General features: G+C 36.0%; 1 protein-coding gene across 9 annotated transcripts in view; it reads left to right on the top strand.

The window, feature by feature from the left end:
• The window catches only part of piezo2b (piezo-type mechanosensitive ion channel component 2b), a 125940-nt gene that overhangs the window by 29331 nt on the left and 80530 nt on the right, over positions 1–16079 (top strand). For all 9 annotated transcript variants that reach the window (XM_008434600.3, XM_081597931.1, XM_008434601.3 and 6 more), the window contains exons 4-5: positions 8816–8858; positions 13636–13798. In XM_008434600.3, the coding sequence (XP_008432822.2) occupies positions 8816–8858; positions 13636–13798 (206 nt within the window). The remainder of the gene's footprint in view (positions 1–8815; positions 8859–13635; positions 13799–16079) is intronic.

Raw genomic sequence — 16079 nt, 5'->3', positions numbered from 1 at the left:
GGAAGCTAATGTTTTTCAAAAGAAGAGCTAAGTAAAAAATTAGCTCCTCTATTAGCGGATTAGTGGAAGTATGCCCACCACTGATTTAAACATTAGTTTTTCTGAAACTTAAAAGTCACTTTCTGGAATTTATCAGTTTCTTCTCTTGGACCGTACAGATAAAGCTATTAACTGGTTTAGGTCAAAGCTTAATCGTGTGTCAATGTGGCCCATTATTTTAAATGTTACTGTCCAAGAAAACAAATGTTACTTTCTGAATCTTCCAACATTTTCCTTCTGGAGCTTACAGGTTAGTAGTTACTGGTCTCCTGGAGTTCTAATAGTACTTCCTTTACTCGCAGTGTTGTTTCGCAACCCTTCCCTGAATTTCATTTACTCCCTTGAACCACACGGTGATGAAAAAACTAAAATGTTGCAAGCAGAATGAGCTACTCATCCACTGTTGGAAAGGTGTTAATAGCTGGCTTCTGGGCTTCTCAAGAGACGCGGTATCAAGCTATAAAATTTGAATGTGTCTAGACGGGGACAGAGCCTGACCTTGTGCTCTAATGACTTGTTCTTTCTAATGAGAGGAGCTTGCTTTGCTCGGTTGAATCCCGGCCAACTTGGAGCGCAGAATGAACCTTATCACCTCAGGTGGAGACATACAGAGCCCTTCAGAGGCTAAATATGCTCTTTATTACCAGATTCTCAGGGGCAGTGAAACGTTTTTGTTTTTGCACATCATAAATTCTGTCTCCTTTATCTCACTTTGCAATTTTCACTTAATGATCTCATATTTTATGTTCATGTTCAGGTGTTAAAATGAAGGAGTTCTACTTTTGTCTTGCCAGTGCACAAAGTTATTTTATGAGGATATTAAAGATGTTTTTGGGTAATTATGAGGCAGGATTTTGTTTAATTTTGTTTCTTACTGTGGAATCATAAACAGTCTTTTGCTGAGGGAATTGGTTTGTAGTGCTTTAAATGTATTTCAAATCAGTTAAAACTATAATGCTCAGTTAGGGTTGGATTGAAAAATGCATCACAATACAATCAGTTCATGTTAGTTGATATTGATAATTCTCAATCTTAATAATTACTGATTAGCTTTTTGTTGTAAATATAAATAACGGGTGGCACGACTTTTCCTGTTTTATTAAGTTTTCACTCCATGTCATTGTTTTTTATTTTTATTTTAAGTAGGGAGTATTGTGGCAAAACCTAAAACTGCTGCTGCACCAGTTACTCAGCAGGTCGTTGCTAAGTAACCAAAGAGTGAGAGAGTTGCTAAGTAACCAAAGAGTGAGAGAGTCAGTTGATTCCACCAACTGTGCTCAGCTTTAATCAGAGTATAATTATTATCAACATAATTTTCTTAAAATGTAAAATGCAACACAAAGTATTTGTCTTTTTATAACCAAACTTTTATGGTAAGTAGAGTTTATTCAGAAACTTTTACTGAAAAGCCAACTGTGCTGCATACAAATCACAGAAAGCATTTTTAAAGAATGTGACCCAAATCCTGTACCTCTGCTGAGATTAAATTTGTGAACCCAAGGAAAGTGAAAACCAGATGCTTTTCTTTTGATACAAAAATGAAAAATACTTTTGATGTTTTGGACTTGGACTTGGGACAACGATTTTGTCCCGCGTGACAAAATGTTTAGACACCCCTGAATTAAATGATTTCTTGTTTCTGCAGGTCTGGTATTAATCAGGTCAGTGTTGAACCTGAATGTAGCTGCCAAAACATTTAACATTTACAGTTTAAGAACATTATATTTATTTACTGCATGACCACCATGTTGAAGACTTTTTATTTGTAATGTGGGTAAAATTATTACAGACATACTGTTTTTACAATGGAACATTTTAAATACAAGGCTAAATATTTGTCATTTTATAACCAAGCTGTCATAATAAGTAGAATCACGTCTATCCAGAGACTATTATATTCATTTTCGGCAGGTTATTTATTAGCTTATAGTGCTGTGAAAAAGTTTTTATCACCCAGATTTTCACTTTTTATTTTGCTTCTGAGGAGTTAGACATTCTTGTAATGTTTTAAAGTGATCTTAAATAATGATAAAAAAAAGTCCTCCAGACATTCAGAAGGTATTTTACATTTTCTTTGGACTTTTTTAAAAACATTTTTTGTCTGATTCTTGTACCTCACCATGACAGTATAATCCTCCAAACGTGAGAGGAAACATGGGAGAAAAGCAGAATTGTCAGGATCAAAATAGACTGAATCTGAAAGTCATAACTATTAATTAAAACTGTATTTTATTGTTGCAGAAACTTCCAAACTATTTTTGTTTGGTTGTTTTTTTGTAGTGAGAAAGGAAGTCTGATATTATGTGTGTACTATTTCTGACGAGATGCCTTATCTCAGATTTCTATATCTGGTATTTAGTCCTCCTGACACGCTTTTCCTTTTGGCAGCCGAGTATAAACAGGGAGTCCTTCTCCTTCTCCGTGAAGTGCTCATTTCCCTCTGGAAAATCTAGTGCACTTCCTTTTGTTTTTGGTGGCCAAAAACACCTCGAGATCTCTGAGCTGAGCTAAGTATGAACTAGAAAACCTTTCCTGGGAGAGCTGACCCCTCTGGCTGTTGGGGCAGGTCAGGGAATGGTCACCAGATGAGCCGTAGCCGGCTTTCTGTGCAGCCGTCTTTCATTCCTACGCGCTGACTTGACAGGGATGGAGCCGCGTTTACAAACTGTTTGTGTTAGTCATGAAGGAACACCAGGTGGGTGGAGTTTGTTGCAGGTCATGTTGACTTACTTGTCACCTCTCTGACTTCCAGACATTTCCTGCAATTGTCCAAAATTCTCTGTAGTCCTTAATGCTGATTCCCAGAAATGTGACATCTTAGGAGGTTAAACCAAGTCTTTGAACTCATAGGGTTCATTCACACCAGACCTGTTTAGTCCACTGTAATCAAACTAGCTTGTTTGTCTATTAAGCCTGGTTCGCTTGGAGAGCGTAGTATATTATTTAGTAAAAAATTACTGAAATATAATCATGAATACGTTACACAGCTGTAATAACTCTGTTTAACACGGTTATGCTAGCTGTCAGTGCTATTTCTGAGTTCAGCTAACAGCAGCAAGGCTAACCCTAAGTTTAAAATATATTTTTTACGGTTAAAACTTCTTAAAACTGAACGGTGAGGTCCACAAATGGCAGACATTGTCTTTCAATCAAACTCTGTGGACCAAAAACAACCAAACTCTGGTTTGCCTAAAAACCTTAGTCTCTGTTTGGTTGAAGTGAATTCTGGTGCGGTTCGGATGCATATGTGAACGTAAAGCAGACCATAGCAGGAAGTGGACTGTATAGCACAAGGCATTCTGGGTAAATACAGGCAAAACAAACGTGTGACTCTAGTACAAATAGGAGAAATGTCTTGTGGTCTTTTACCAAAGAGAAAAGAAAAATCCTACAACTGCAGATATCTGGCGTTACTCCATTTTTGTTTACATTTTATGAAGAAGGAAGTTTGGTTCAGTGTTGTCTTCAAAGGTTTCTGTGTCATTTCCTTCAGTGGTTCTTGGTGCAGCGCCCCCACAGGCGAGGAGGGGAGCAGGTTTTTCAATTAGTTTGACTCTGTGGTTTGCTTTCACAGTGCAGTGTGAAAGCAAACCACAGCAGCTGAAAATGGTGTTGTCTCATCTGATAGGTTACAGACCATAACAGTAAAGAACTGATCACTTATTTATGTTTGTAATTAGATTTTATATATTTATTTCTTCAATATTATTTTTCATATCAGTGTTAATATCATGAGGCTGATGACTCCATGACACTTTGAATTTGACTCATTAGGATTTGATTAAGAACCAGATTTGTTCTTTGTAATTTCTGTCCAGTAAAACTATTAATCTGATAATTCATTAGACAGGTCTATATAAAGATATAATCCATGTTTCTGTCTCATATTTGTATGGCATTAAAAGGACCTGGAACTTTTGTTTTTACACTGAAAGCTCTGGTTTGAACAATAAATGCCATGTGGGTGAAGTTTTATGGATGATACTCTGATGTCCCATTCTCCTGAAGGCAGCACAAAGCTGCACCACCAGAAACTGACAAACACTGAAGAGAAGAAGATCTATGATTAATGTAGTTACAGTTCTATCCATGTTTTAATGTTGCAGAGCTCAGTCATTCTGCAAATAGTTCAAAGTTTAAACTGGCATGTTGAACATCTTTTATCTGGTCATTTTGTGGAATATTTAACTAGAAAATGGCAAAGAATAAGAATATTTTTTCCACTCTGGCTGCTGTTAGGCCTACCGATTTTAACTTGAATGTTCATTGCATTTTTTTAGACACCTGTGAAAATAATTTCTATTCCCATGGCTTTTTTGTTCTCTAGGAAGTTATTTTTGATGATAAATACAGAAACAAGCATAAAAATCAAAACATCTACAATAGTGATAGTAATATTAATAATAAAATAATAGTCAGTGCAAAGTAGCCTACAAATTATTTGGTGGGGGGCGGGGAGGGACCTGGATAAAGGCTAGATGGGGGTGCTGGCCCAAAAAAGGTTGAGAAACACTGTGCTAGCGCTAGATTCTCATCCTTGTTTTTGTTGTATTTGCCCAGAATACCCTGTGCTGTAGTCCACTTCCTGCTTTTGGAATGGTCTCCAATCCACTTAGTGTTCTCATATGCATTTGAACCGCACCAGAGTTCACTTCAACGGAACCGAGACCAATGTTTTTGGGCAGACCACAGTTCATTTTTGTGGTTCATACGTCCCCAAACGAACCGGACTTTCTAGACAAATGGACTGGATTTCAAATAAAGAGGACTAAACAGGGCTGGTGTGAATGAACCTAAGGCCTGCTCACTTGTTGATGCTTTACTTTTACAGTGTGTGAAAAAGAGTAACTGGCGTTTGGCCTACAGAGATAGAAGAGTGCAGAAAACTGCTGCATGGAGGTTTGCAGCCCGGGAAGCACAAAGGGAGTTTTATGATGCTGACAAAAAAGTCTGGAGGACAGGTATTTTTGGTACCCAGCTGAGGTGAAACGCTGGCCCAAGCTCGACAGACTGAAAGTCTCAAACTTTCTTCCAGAAGTGTCCGTGCTGAGCTCTGTTTGTTTTACACAATATTCCCCAGTCATGCAACGGATCAGACTCTACCTCATTTTACCTCTGGCATTCCTCAAGCATGAAGTCACGCTCAGGATGGGGGGTTTCCTCCCACACCTGAAGGTTTAGTGTTGTCAGGGAGAAATTACGTGTTGCAGATGTTTGGATCTGGGACTCATTCAAACAGGCTGGGTTTTGCTTGCCTCCTCTGGATTTTATTTGAACTTTTGAATGGCGTACTGTGACCTTACCTTCATAAGTCTTTAAGACAACATAAAGAGACCTTATTTTCATCTGGATGATCTGGCTTTTAATTACATTTAATTGCCCTACTAATTCTCTTTAAAGCATACAAGTTCAAGTCTTTCTAACTTACTCTGAAAGGATATGAGGTCATTAGAGATTACTTTCAACTCGAGCTAAACAATAAATCAATAATGTAGATTACGATATACAGCTGATCAATATGTTTGATAGAATATTCAATATGTCGAATTTTCACTTAACTGATTCAGAACCGCACTGCATTCTGGGGAATGTAGGCAGAGGAAAGACAGCTTAGCAAGGCTGGTGGAATCAACTCACTCATTCTTTGGTTACCTAGCAACTCACTCATTCTTTGGTTACCTAGTAACAACTCTTTGAATAACTGGCACAACAGCAGTTTAAAATTCCACTATAACGGCTTAAAAGTAAAAATTGACTATTGAGAGAAAACTGCAGATAAAACAGGAATAGTCATACCAATGATTTTGCAGTATTTCAGATATTCAGAACAAACAAAAAACCTAATCAATAATTATCGACATTGACTGAAATGAATCGCTTATATTTACGTTTTTCAGCCATATAGTCCAGCCCTACTTTTCTACTTTAGTCGATCTACACTAAACGTAGATTACACTGTCTGAGGGTTTCTATTTTTTTGTTCAACTTTCTGCTGTAAATTACTCTTCCTGTGAAATGTGAAAACAATCAGCCACAGACTGAAATATATAGAAAACTAAGTTTTGAATCTGTTCTTTTTTTCTAAATTGTAATCCAGAGAGATTTTATCATATTTCTCCCACATAGATTGTTAGAAAAAAAAAGCTGGGAAGTTAGTTGTAATTTGACTCCTTGCTCCTTTCTTCCCTTCTGAAATGATGTCTGTGTCTCCATATTGTCTCTAGACTCCATTATGTGAATCTTAGTTTTGTAAAAGGTACCAGGGGAAAAATGGTTGTTGTTTCTGTTTTATTTTTTGGTGCTGGTTATCGCTGATAAGTCCGTCCATCCTCCTTCAGAGAGGTTTTACCATTGGGAGGATCAGTGTGGAGCTTGGCAGATAAGTTTAACAGCTCAGTATGACTCGGGGTGAAGTGCTCCATGTCGGGGATTAGTCATGTGGCCGCCTCCCTTTGCAGATGTTTCTTGCCCTTTTAAATTTCACAACAAGACATTTAGCGGCCTCCCACTGAAATGTCTTCTCTTGTTTATCAACCATATCTCCTGGTTGAAAAAAAGTCAGACTCAGAGCTTCCAGCTTTGGCAAAAATAGAAGGAGTTTCGAAACTCTTTGAAATTATGAGATATTTTTGTTCAAGCTGATTCTTTAAAATGATTTCTCTTTCACTATGAGTCAAATGAACCAATCGCTTTGAGAAACCTGTTCACCTCCCTGCCTGCAAAACTCACTCTGCCTTATGTGAAATCCGTAATACTTGTTGTTTTTTTTAACAACAGATAATGAAAACTCATACTTCTTTGGTTATATATATGAGTTTTTGTGGTACACTTGTGCTTGTCAGAGATTTATTACAAAAGTTTCTATTTCCAAGCAGCTGAGGAGAGGAGATAAGGCAGTTTTCACACCTGATTTTAGACTCAGTTCGATTGGGGACCAAAGTTGCAGCAGTTGTTACATATTCAGCTGGTGTAGTTTGCTTTACACTGAAGTGTGTCAAATTAATCAAACCCGTAGAAAACCTGTTCCCCTCCTCGCCTGTGGTGGCGCTGCACCAAGAACCATTCAAAGAAGTGACCGGAAAATGTAATGAATTTCTGACAGTTTTCCGGGACATTACATTTCTGGCAGTACGGTACATAAAAAAAACGCTAGATTTCTTCTGATATAGTGTCCATATCAGACACTACATCAATAATAATGTCTTCTTTTTGTCTTCACTACAATAAGAAAACATTACAGTGTGTTTTCAAAGAGGAAAAGTGCTTGTCTCTTTCAAGAAAATCTTTAGTTTAAATCATTATTTTGTCCTGCTGCTCTGAGTATTTATCATCAGGCTGCAAGCTAAGCTTTTATCTTTATAGTTTCAATTCTTTGGAGATATCGAACCATCCAAGTGACCTTTTTCTGTCTGCGTCCTCTGAAAGCAAAGACTTCTTTCACAGTTGTTAACTTAACAATCCCCTCCTAAAAAAGTAGCTGTGGCCTCCGCTCATGTGAAACAGAAGATAAACTCAGTGAAATGAAGTGCTTTGTCTGCGATCTCAGTTAAAGCATATTTAACATCAGCAATGCCCTCCCTGCACATTGCAAAGCTGGAACCTGAGTTCACTAAAGTTTAGCACCTCATTATTGGGCCATTGAACCAACAAAGCATTCAGGTACGTCAATGCAAGTCACAGACTGAAGTTATGTGCATTTAAACAAAGAAAGAGCCACTAAAACTAAACCTTTGGAGAAATGTAAGGATTCAGTTCAAATTCAAAAATACTTTATTGATCCCAAAGAGGAACTAAATTAAGTTTATGCTGCATCAATGGCACTTTGGCACTTTTTTAGAACATTTTGTTAGTATCAAGAAAGGTTTGAAACGATTAATCGGATTAACATGGCAATCAATTAATCGTAAACTGGGATAACGGACACAAGAAAAAACAATTTGGTGAAAATAAAACATAGGATGTTTTATATAGGGCTAAAACAATTATTCATGATTAATCGATTATTGAAATAATTGTCAATTAATTTAGAAATCAATTAATAATTAATAAAAGATTCAAAAAAGCCCATTTGCTGAACAAACAACATAGTCAGTGCAAAAAGCCAAAACTGTACAATGTATGAAAACATTTTGCATTTAAGATGTAAACACTTTTGTCTGTAAATATGTTTTAACCAAACCTTCTGAAGTCTCACTTAGTTTTAGCTGCACCAGGTTCAAATTCACTAAACAAAAGCATGTTGTTGCATTTTAATATGTTGTTGCATTTTATTTTAAAAAGGAAGTTAATTATTTATACATTTGATTTTTATTGTTTATCAAATATTGTATTAAAGATGCTTAAGTGTTTAAATGAAAAATCTGTAGATGTGCCAATTTTTTCCTTAGATTACTCAATTAATCTTTAGAATAATCAATAAATTAATTGATTACTACAATAATTGGTAGTTGGACCCATTTTTAACTGCTTTAATTCTTTACAGCCTGGATACAGCAAACTGTCTAAAACATTTCTCAGACAGTTTTTGACTATATATTGTTGCATCACACAGCTTCTGCAGATTTTTTTTGCTGCATATCTGTGATGCATTGCTTGTACTGGAAGGTTAGATATCAAACATTTTTAAACTCTCTTAAGGCTCCTGATTTATTTTTGTTATTTCAAATAATTAACTGTCACTTTTGTCTGTCTGTAAAAAACAAAACAATTCATAAAACGCTTGCTTTTGCAGAGTAAAATGTCTGAATATTAAATGTTTTTGCATTATTTGTTCTAGGTTCGTCATGGGAGAGCTCCATACGGCAGATTGGCTTTGAGAGGTAAGAAAGTAATTATTTGATCTTAAACAAAAGAATCATAAAGGATTTTAGAAAAAAGTCACAGCTGAGATTCTGTGGATATTTTTTTTCAATATTTTAGAGCATTTGGGTGTTTTGGACATAAATGTTTATTATATTTTGCATTATTGACCGACATGCTATTGTGAATTTGCAACGGCTGTAAATTGATCATTTGCAAATAAATCTTTTTAAATTTATAGGAGCTGGTAATAAATGGAGTCTGTTTGGTAGAGGGATACCGTTAAATGGAAACACTTGTTGATTTTCACATGAGTTTGGTATAAGTATACTTAGGTTACAGCTATAATAAAATGCAATAATGTTTTATCCTGACATAAATCAATTGTGAATGTGCAGTAATGTTTAGGGACGTCTCTGTACATCGGTTTGGCTGCCGGAATATTCTTCCTGGATCTCATTGATCTGATTTCAGAGGTGAAAGTAAAAACTTTGGCACCTTCTCTGCAGATTAGAATGATTTATTTAGAATTAGGGCTGCAACTAACAATTATTTTAGTAATCCATTATTCTATTAATTATTCTAACAATCAATCGATTAATCAGATTTAAAAAAAACGAAACATTCTATAGATTTTTTTATTTAAACACTTAGGACTTTTTAAAAAAATATTAAAAATGGATAAAAAAAATATTTAAGTAAATAATTCAGATCCATTTGTAAATAAAAATGAATATTTTGTCGCCTGAAATGCATTAGCGTAGCTTTCCTCTAGTGAATTTGAACCTAAGACTTTACCACTGGAGGAGTTTTAGCTGAAACATGTTTATAGATGAAGGTGTTTTTATTTGAAATGCAAATTGTATACATATTTTGTACAGTTTTAACTTAATTAGTGCTCTGAATATGTTGCTCTTTCAGCAAAGGGCCTTTTTTTTTGTCTGAATAATCCAGTTAACGATTAATCGTTTTCTAAATTAGTTAACAATTATTTCAATCATCGATTAATCGCAATTAATCTTATTAATTGTTTCAGCTTATTCAAATTGAACAAAAGAAAAACCTGTAACACATAAAACTCATGCACTTCCCATGTTTTCACTCTATTCCTAAGTAAAATGCTACACAAAGTATCCTATATATAGCAGCCTCTCAGCAACATTTACCGTCGCTTTTTGCATTTAGCCACACTGGCTAATCTTCTCTCTACCTCCTAACCTGTCCCTTTGTGGATTCTTAATGAAGGCCAAACCCAGTTAGCCCTCACACTGGGCTGAAGGGTCTATTTTTCAAGGCTTTTGTTTGCCTCTGCCTGAGCACATCCCCGTGATCTTATTAAATGCGGTCTGTAAGTACGGGAATGTCCGAAACACAGCCACGTCCTATTTTCCAGCACTCATCAGCCCTGGGTGGATTGTGTACTCTACAGTTAAGTGGCGGAAATAGACCCATAAACATTTTCTCCTGCCTGCATTTACCTGTTTGTGCTGAGGATCATATGTAGTGCATATACAATATTTACAGCTGTAATGGCTGCATTTTAACAGCCTGGGCAGAGGAAAATGTTGCTCAAGTCGCATGTAAAGGAGCCTGAAGAAGATGGACAACTTCTGTTCTTTACTTTTGTCTTGGTTGTCCAAAATGTCCTGCTGCTATATTTTTAAATACATCGATGTCTGTTGATGTTTGAGTCAATGAGAGCCGCTAACTAAACAGGCATTCTGTCAGAGCAAAAACAATAAAGTCAGGAGTTACAGCGTTGTTTCTTCAAATACAACTGGTAAACTTCAGCTCAGTGATGAACTGGTTGTAAGTCGCCATCTTTGTTGTGGCGTGCAGCATGGATTCGATCTAACCAACCAACAGACAGAAGCTAAAACCTTAAGATGCCCATTTACATGATGAGTCATAAATGGAAATGATAAATTAAAAAGAAGAGACAGAAAAATGTAAAATACACATGAAAATTAAAAAACAAAAAACAAGACAAAATATTTACATTAAAAAATTAAGAAAAATAAATGCATCAATGAGTAACTAATTTAGAAACTGATTAACTGTTAACATGAGTATACAGAACCAAAAAAGGGCCATTTGATAAAGGTTTTTCTTTTGTTTATTCTAAATAAGGCACAAATGATTAATCAGATTAATTGTGACTAATCGATTATTGATATAATCGTCAACTAATTTAGAAATCGATTATTCTTCAGACTCAAAAAAAGGCAATTTACTGAAAACCCCCCAACATATTCAGGACAGTAATTAAACTAAAGCTGTACAAAATATATTTACATTTTGCATTTAAGATGATGACACCGTTATCTGTGAAAACTCCTCAAGTAACAAAGTTTTAGCTCCACCTGGTTCAAATTCGTGAGGTGAATGCAATGCTATTGCATTTTAGGCAATAAAATGTTTATTTATTTTTTATATAAAAAAGGAACTGAATTATTCTGTTAATATATTTCTAATATTGTATAAACAATGCTTAAATACTTAAATGAATAATCTGCAGAATATGCCAATTTTTAAAAAATCTGGTTAATCGATTAATCGTCAGAATAATCAGTCACTAAAATAATTGTTGTTGCAGCTGGAGTTGCAACACATTTTGAACTTTCCACACTAGTAGTTTTTCCCTGAATCTGTCTGCAGCGCTGCTGATGTTTTTCTAATTCCCACACATAATACGTGAGGGAAAGTGGGAGTCATTAAAGTTGCCGCCTCAGCGTTGCGTGGCTCTGATGGTTTCCATCTCTTTCATCCTTGTGAGGATGCACAAAGCTTCTCAACAATAAAGGGCATGGAAACAGACGTCCTCGATTAGATTAAACTCTGCAGCAGCAGCAGCCAAACGCCCAAACTGTTTTCTATTCTGACTGTGCGTTTTCCATCATGACAATCAACACTTTGTTTTCAACTTTTACTTGCTTTATTTCCACTCAACACCAGGCGTGAGATTGGTTCTGTTTGAAATGACCAGTTGCTTTACAACGGCAGCCAAATCCTCTGCGCTGCTCCGGAGTTACCAGTACGTTTTATTGGAAACTGTTTAATTACACTTGGAGCTCAGCATGAAATGCAAAGAAAAACACTTTGGTGGCCAAACACAGGATGCAACCTGATTGCAGTAAAACTGAAATAGAAATTAGTTTGGATGATTAAAAAGAGAGCGTTTTAGAGGTTCGGAAACCTGTTAGCCATTTCAAGGACAGTTTTTATTTGCTGTAATTGCACATGCAATCATGACACCTTGTAAAACGTGTCCTTTGGCAGCATAAACGCATCAAAGTGGATTATATGGAGCTTGACATTATGGTAGCTGTCATAGCAACATTCTGCAGATGGTGTTTGGGCTCTTGTCAGAACAAATCTTTTCATGTTTGGTCAGACAGAAGAAGATGAAGTCAACACTATTCAAAAAAATCAAAGAAATCTTTTGGTTTGTTTCAGCTGCTGCTGATGCAGATTGTTCCACCTAACATGATATGTTTTTTAATAAGTAAGCATGTTTTTTTCCCCTAAGCTGAGTTGAAAAAACAAAACAAAAAAAAAAAACAACCAAATAAACTTTCTCATGAGTTTTCTTGTTGATGTTTTATGGAATTTCACTCACTTGTAAATTGCATTTGGTTTAAAGGCAGCGAGCTCTGTTTTACTACGCAGGGTGGTACTCCACATAAAATCTAATGCATTCAGCACAACACATATTAAAAGAACAATTACGTAGCGGAAAACTCGACATTTCCCGCGTATTTCGGGTAAACAGGTGGTGTTTTCTGAGAGATATAATTGCTGCACTTATATTTGTTCCCATGAGAGATCTAGAGCATTCTGCGAAAGCCAACATTGAGCAGAAATGTTAAGGAAGTCCATTAAATGTCACACCCATTTCCAGATTTGTTCTGTGTTAAGATAGGACTGGGTAATAAACCAATGGCATTATACATGTGACCCCTGATCAATACCAGTAGATAATATGTCTGATAGAATCGTCAATAAAGAGCATATTCACTGAACTCCGAGCCAGAATCACATGGCATTCTGGGAGATGTAGGCAGAAAAAAGGTTTAGCTGCTCAACTTCTAATGGCAAAGTTGGTGGGATCAATCAACTCACTCACTCTCTGGTTACCTAGCAACTCACTCATTCTTTGGTTACCTAGCAACAACCTGTTGAGTAACTTGCGCTGCAGCAGCTTAAGGTTTCTCCGCCGTACCTTATAACTACTTAAAAATAAACAATGTACTGGTATGAAAACTGTAGATAAAAGAGGAAAGGCCATGCCACCAGTTTAGCAGCATTTCAGATATATAAAACAAGAAACTAATCAATAATTATCGATATTGACCAAAATGAGATGCTTGTATACAGTATCATGATATGTTTTGCAAATGTATTCTCCACTCTTCATGTTTTATATATTTTAATTGGACTTGATGAAATAGAAAGCATAATTTTTAAAGCGGAAGAAAAACTAGAGACAATTTTCAAGATTTCACTTCATAAACAACTGGGTACATTTGTTTTTGACATCCTGAGAAGTTTGTAGAACCGCCTTTTGCTAAACTTACAGCTGAAAGTCTGCTGAGGCAGGCCTTTTTTGTCAGCCATTTTCTGGGTTATATGGTTATCTGGAGGAAGATGTTAATGAGCTTGCCGAGAAGTTGAGCTTATGTGATTTTCCAACTTTTGTCCTGCATTACAATTCTTCTTTTGAATGTGTTTGGAGTCGAGGGAAGTGTGCTTCTGCTTTTCTCACAGCATTTCCTCCATTTCCTGTTTGTCCCACAGTGTTATTGGCGCAGACGCGGGAAACGGTATCCGAGTGTTCATCCCTGACATCGGCATGTTCCTGGTCGGACTCGCCATCTGGCTGCTGTGTCGCACTCTGGTCCAGAAAAGGCCGCCTGAGGAAATGGGCCAGTACAACGAAGACTTCGACGCAGAGGAACAAGTAGGTTTCAACTGTCCGGGACCTGCTCTGTCTCTCCTAAAGTTACTTAAAGGAGGAGACACAATGTTGTTTTTATGATTCAATAACAGCTGACTAAAGCACCGCTGAAATGTATACCTGGGTTCATGTAACGCTTGATGGATTCTTTTAATTGTCTTAGCATCTTGCATTTTGTATACATACAAGCTTGAGGCTGAAGCTAACAACTAGTGAGAGTGAGACTAAGAGAAAATATTACTTCTATTATTATAAAACGATGAAACATAGGTTCGGAAATCCTTTACAATGATTTTGGGCCAAAATGGTTAATCGGATTAATTGGATTAATCGTGATTAACCAATTGTTGAAGTAAGTGTCAAATATTTTAGTAATCAAATAATTGCTTAGTAGAATATAAAGACTCTAAAATATGCCATTTGCTGAAAGAACAACTTCTTCAGAGCAGTGACATGTACAACAAAATATATTATTCTAAATATTCAACCATTATGACAGGTCTATGGGAGAAACAAAACATGTTCGTCGTATTTTTTGTTTTATTTTAGTTTTTTTTAACGTAAAATTATTCTTAGCTAATGATATTTTAGCCTGGTCAGTTCTACCTATTTTGAGCTGTTTTAGGGACTCTGTCACTTTAAATCAAATTAAGCTGCTCCTGGCCACGCCCCCCCAACTGACCAAATGTCCTGGAACTCTGCTTGGGTTGCTAGGTAATGGGCTGGGCATGGCTTGGGTTGCTAGGTAATGGGCAGTGCCCTCCGAATGTAACTTTTTTTTAAAAAGGCTGTTTTTAGAAGCAGTTCAGACTTAAAATGGAAGCATAAAAACATCCAAAAATATTTATTTTGCATAATAGTTTCCTTTTAAACAGAAGAAACCTTTAAATGTTCAGGATGTCAGTGATGTTTGAAATGACAAAGCCTTGCAGAAATATTTTTACAAACTGCAGATACTGATAAAAATATCCTGGAAGCAGGAGATAAATATTTTAGGAGAAACAGGACCTTGTGGTCAGTTTGCTTTTGGCTTCTGTCTTCAATGAAAGAAAACTGAAGCTTGTAAAGATGTTGGCTTAGATGAAACCATCTGGAAATCTGTGTATAAATGTAGACATTTATTTCTACAAAACCTCATTGAAGACTAAGCAATTAAAATCGTGTTCCTGTAAACATGGAGAGATTTGAGGTAGCGCTCTCCAAACAAAACTGTTGGTCATAAAACTGAGATGTAAACATCTTAACACAAATAAGTTCTAGATTTCATGACTATAATACTGTAAAAAAAAAAAAAAAAAAAAACGATGCTGGGAGTTGGACGTTTACAAACAGTTAGACCCTTCTTTTTTCAGGTTGATTTATGATTAATCGTCAGAATATTGGTTGCTAAAATAATTGTTAGTTTCCGCTCTAATAAAGACGAGTCTTGGACGTTTTGTGATCGTTTGCTGAATGGAAATTAAAATCCATCTGGTAAGAAAACGCCTTGAATGTCTGGAAGAAAGATGTCCAGTTTCCTCTTGGACCTGCTCCTATTTTGACTCAGTCGCACATTATCTGAAGGAAATGTAGTTTTCCATTCCAACTTGCTTTATAACTATTAAGTTGACCTTTCTTTGTTAAACTTCTTGTTGAAGGTGTTACAGTTTGCTGAACATCTGTTTTTCCCACGATCATTTGGTCAGGAGTGTCGAACTCATTTTCATCTTGAGCCATATCAGATACAGTATGCTCTCAAAGGGCCGGTTGTGCCAGAATGTATTGATAAAACCAATTAAACTGTTAAAATATTAATAAATTGCTGTTCCTCTGGGATTTTGTGATTTAGTGTTTTGGTTTTTTTTTTTGCAATCAAAATTGCATATTTTGTGGTACCCATTAAAAAATGTTTGTAATTAATTTGCGCTAATGTATAATGTTAAATGTGACTTTATTACTAGTCAGGCTGAGGCAGCAGTCACTTAAACTCTCTTTGACCAATTTAGACAAATCATGCAGTAAAATCAGAAAAAAATATGGAGATTTGTTTATTTTGTGTGGATTTTGCAGATTTGTGAAAAACTGGAAGGATTTATTGAGTAATTTGGAGTCTAGAGGGCCACATAAAAACCTACGGTGGGCCAGATTTGGCCCCCGGACCTTGAGTTTGACACATAATGTAGGTCATAACATAAAATCTATTGATATTAAAATCATTTTTATTGATCCTGTTTTCTGAAACACTAAATTTATAGTTTTTGTTTGCCATAATCACCAACATTACACAGAGATAAAGGCTTTTTAA

This window comes from Poecilia reticulata, chromosome 17 (genome assembly GCF_904066995.2).
Source record: "Poecilia reticulata chromosome 17, P_reticulata-male-v2, whole genome shotgun sequence".
NCBI classification, from domain to species: domain Eukaryota; kingdom Metazoa; phylum Chordata; class Actinopteri; order Cyprinodontiformes; family Poeciliidae; genus Poecilia; species Poecilia reticulata.
This window is presented reverse-complemented; position numbering and strand designations above follow the sequence as displayed.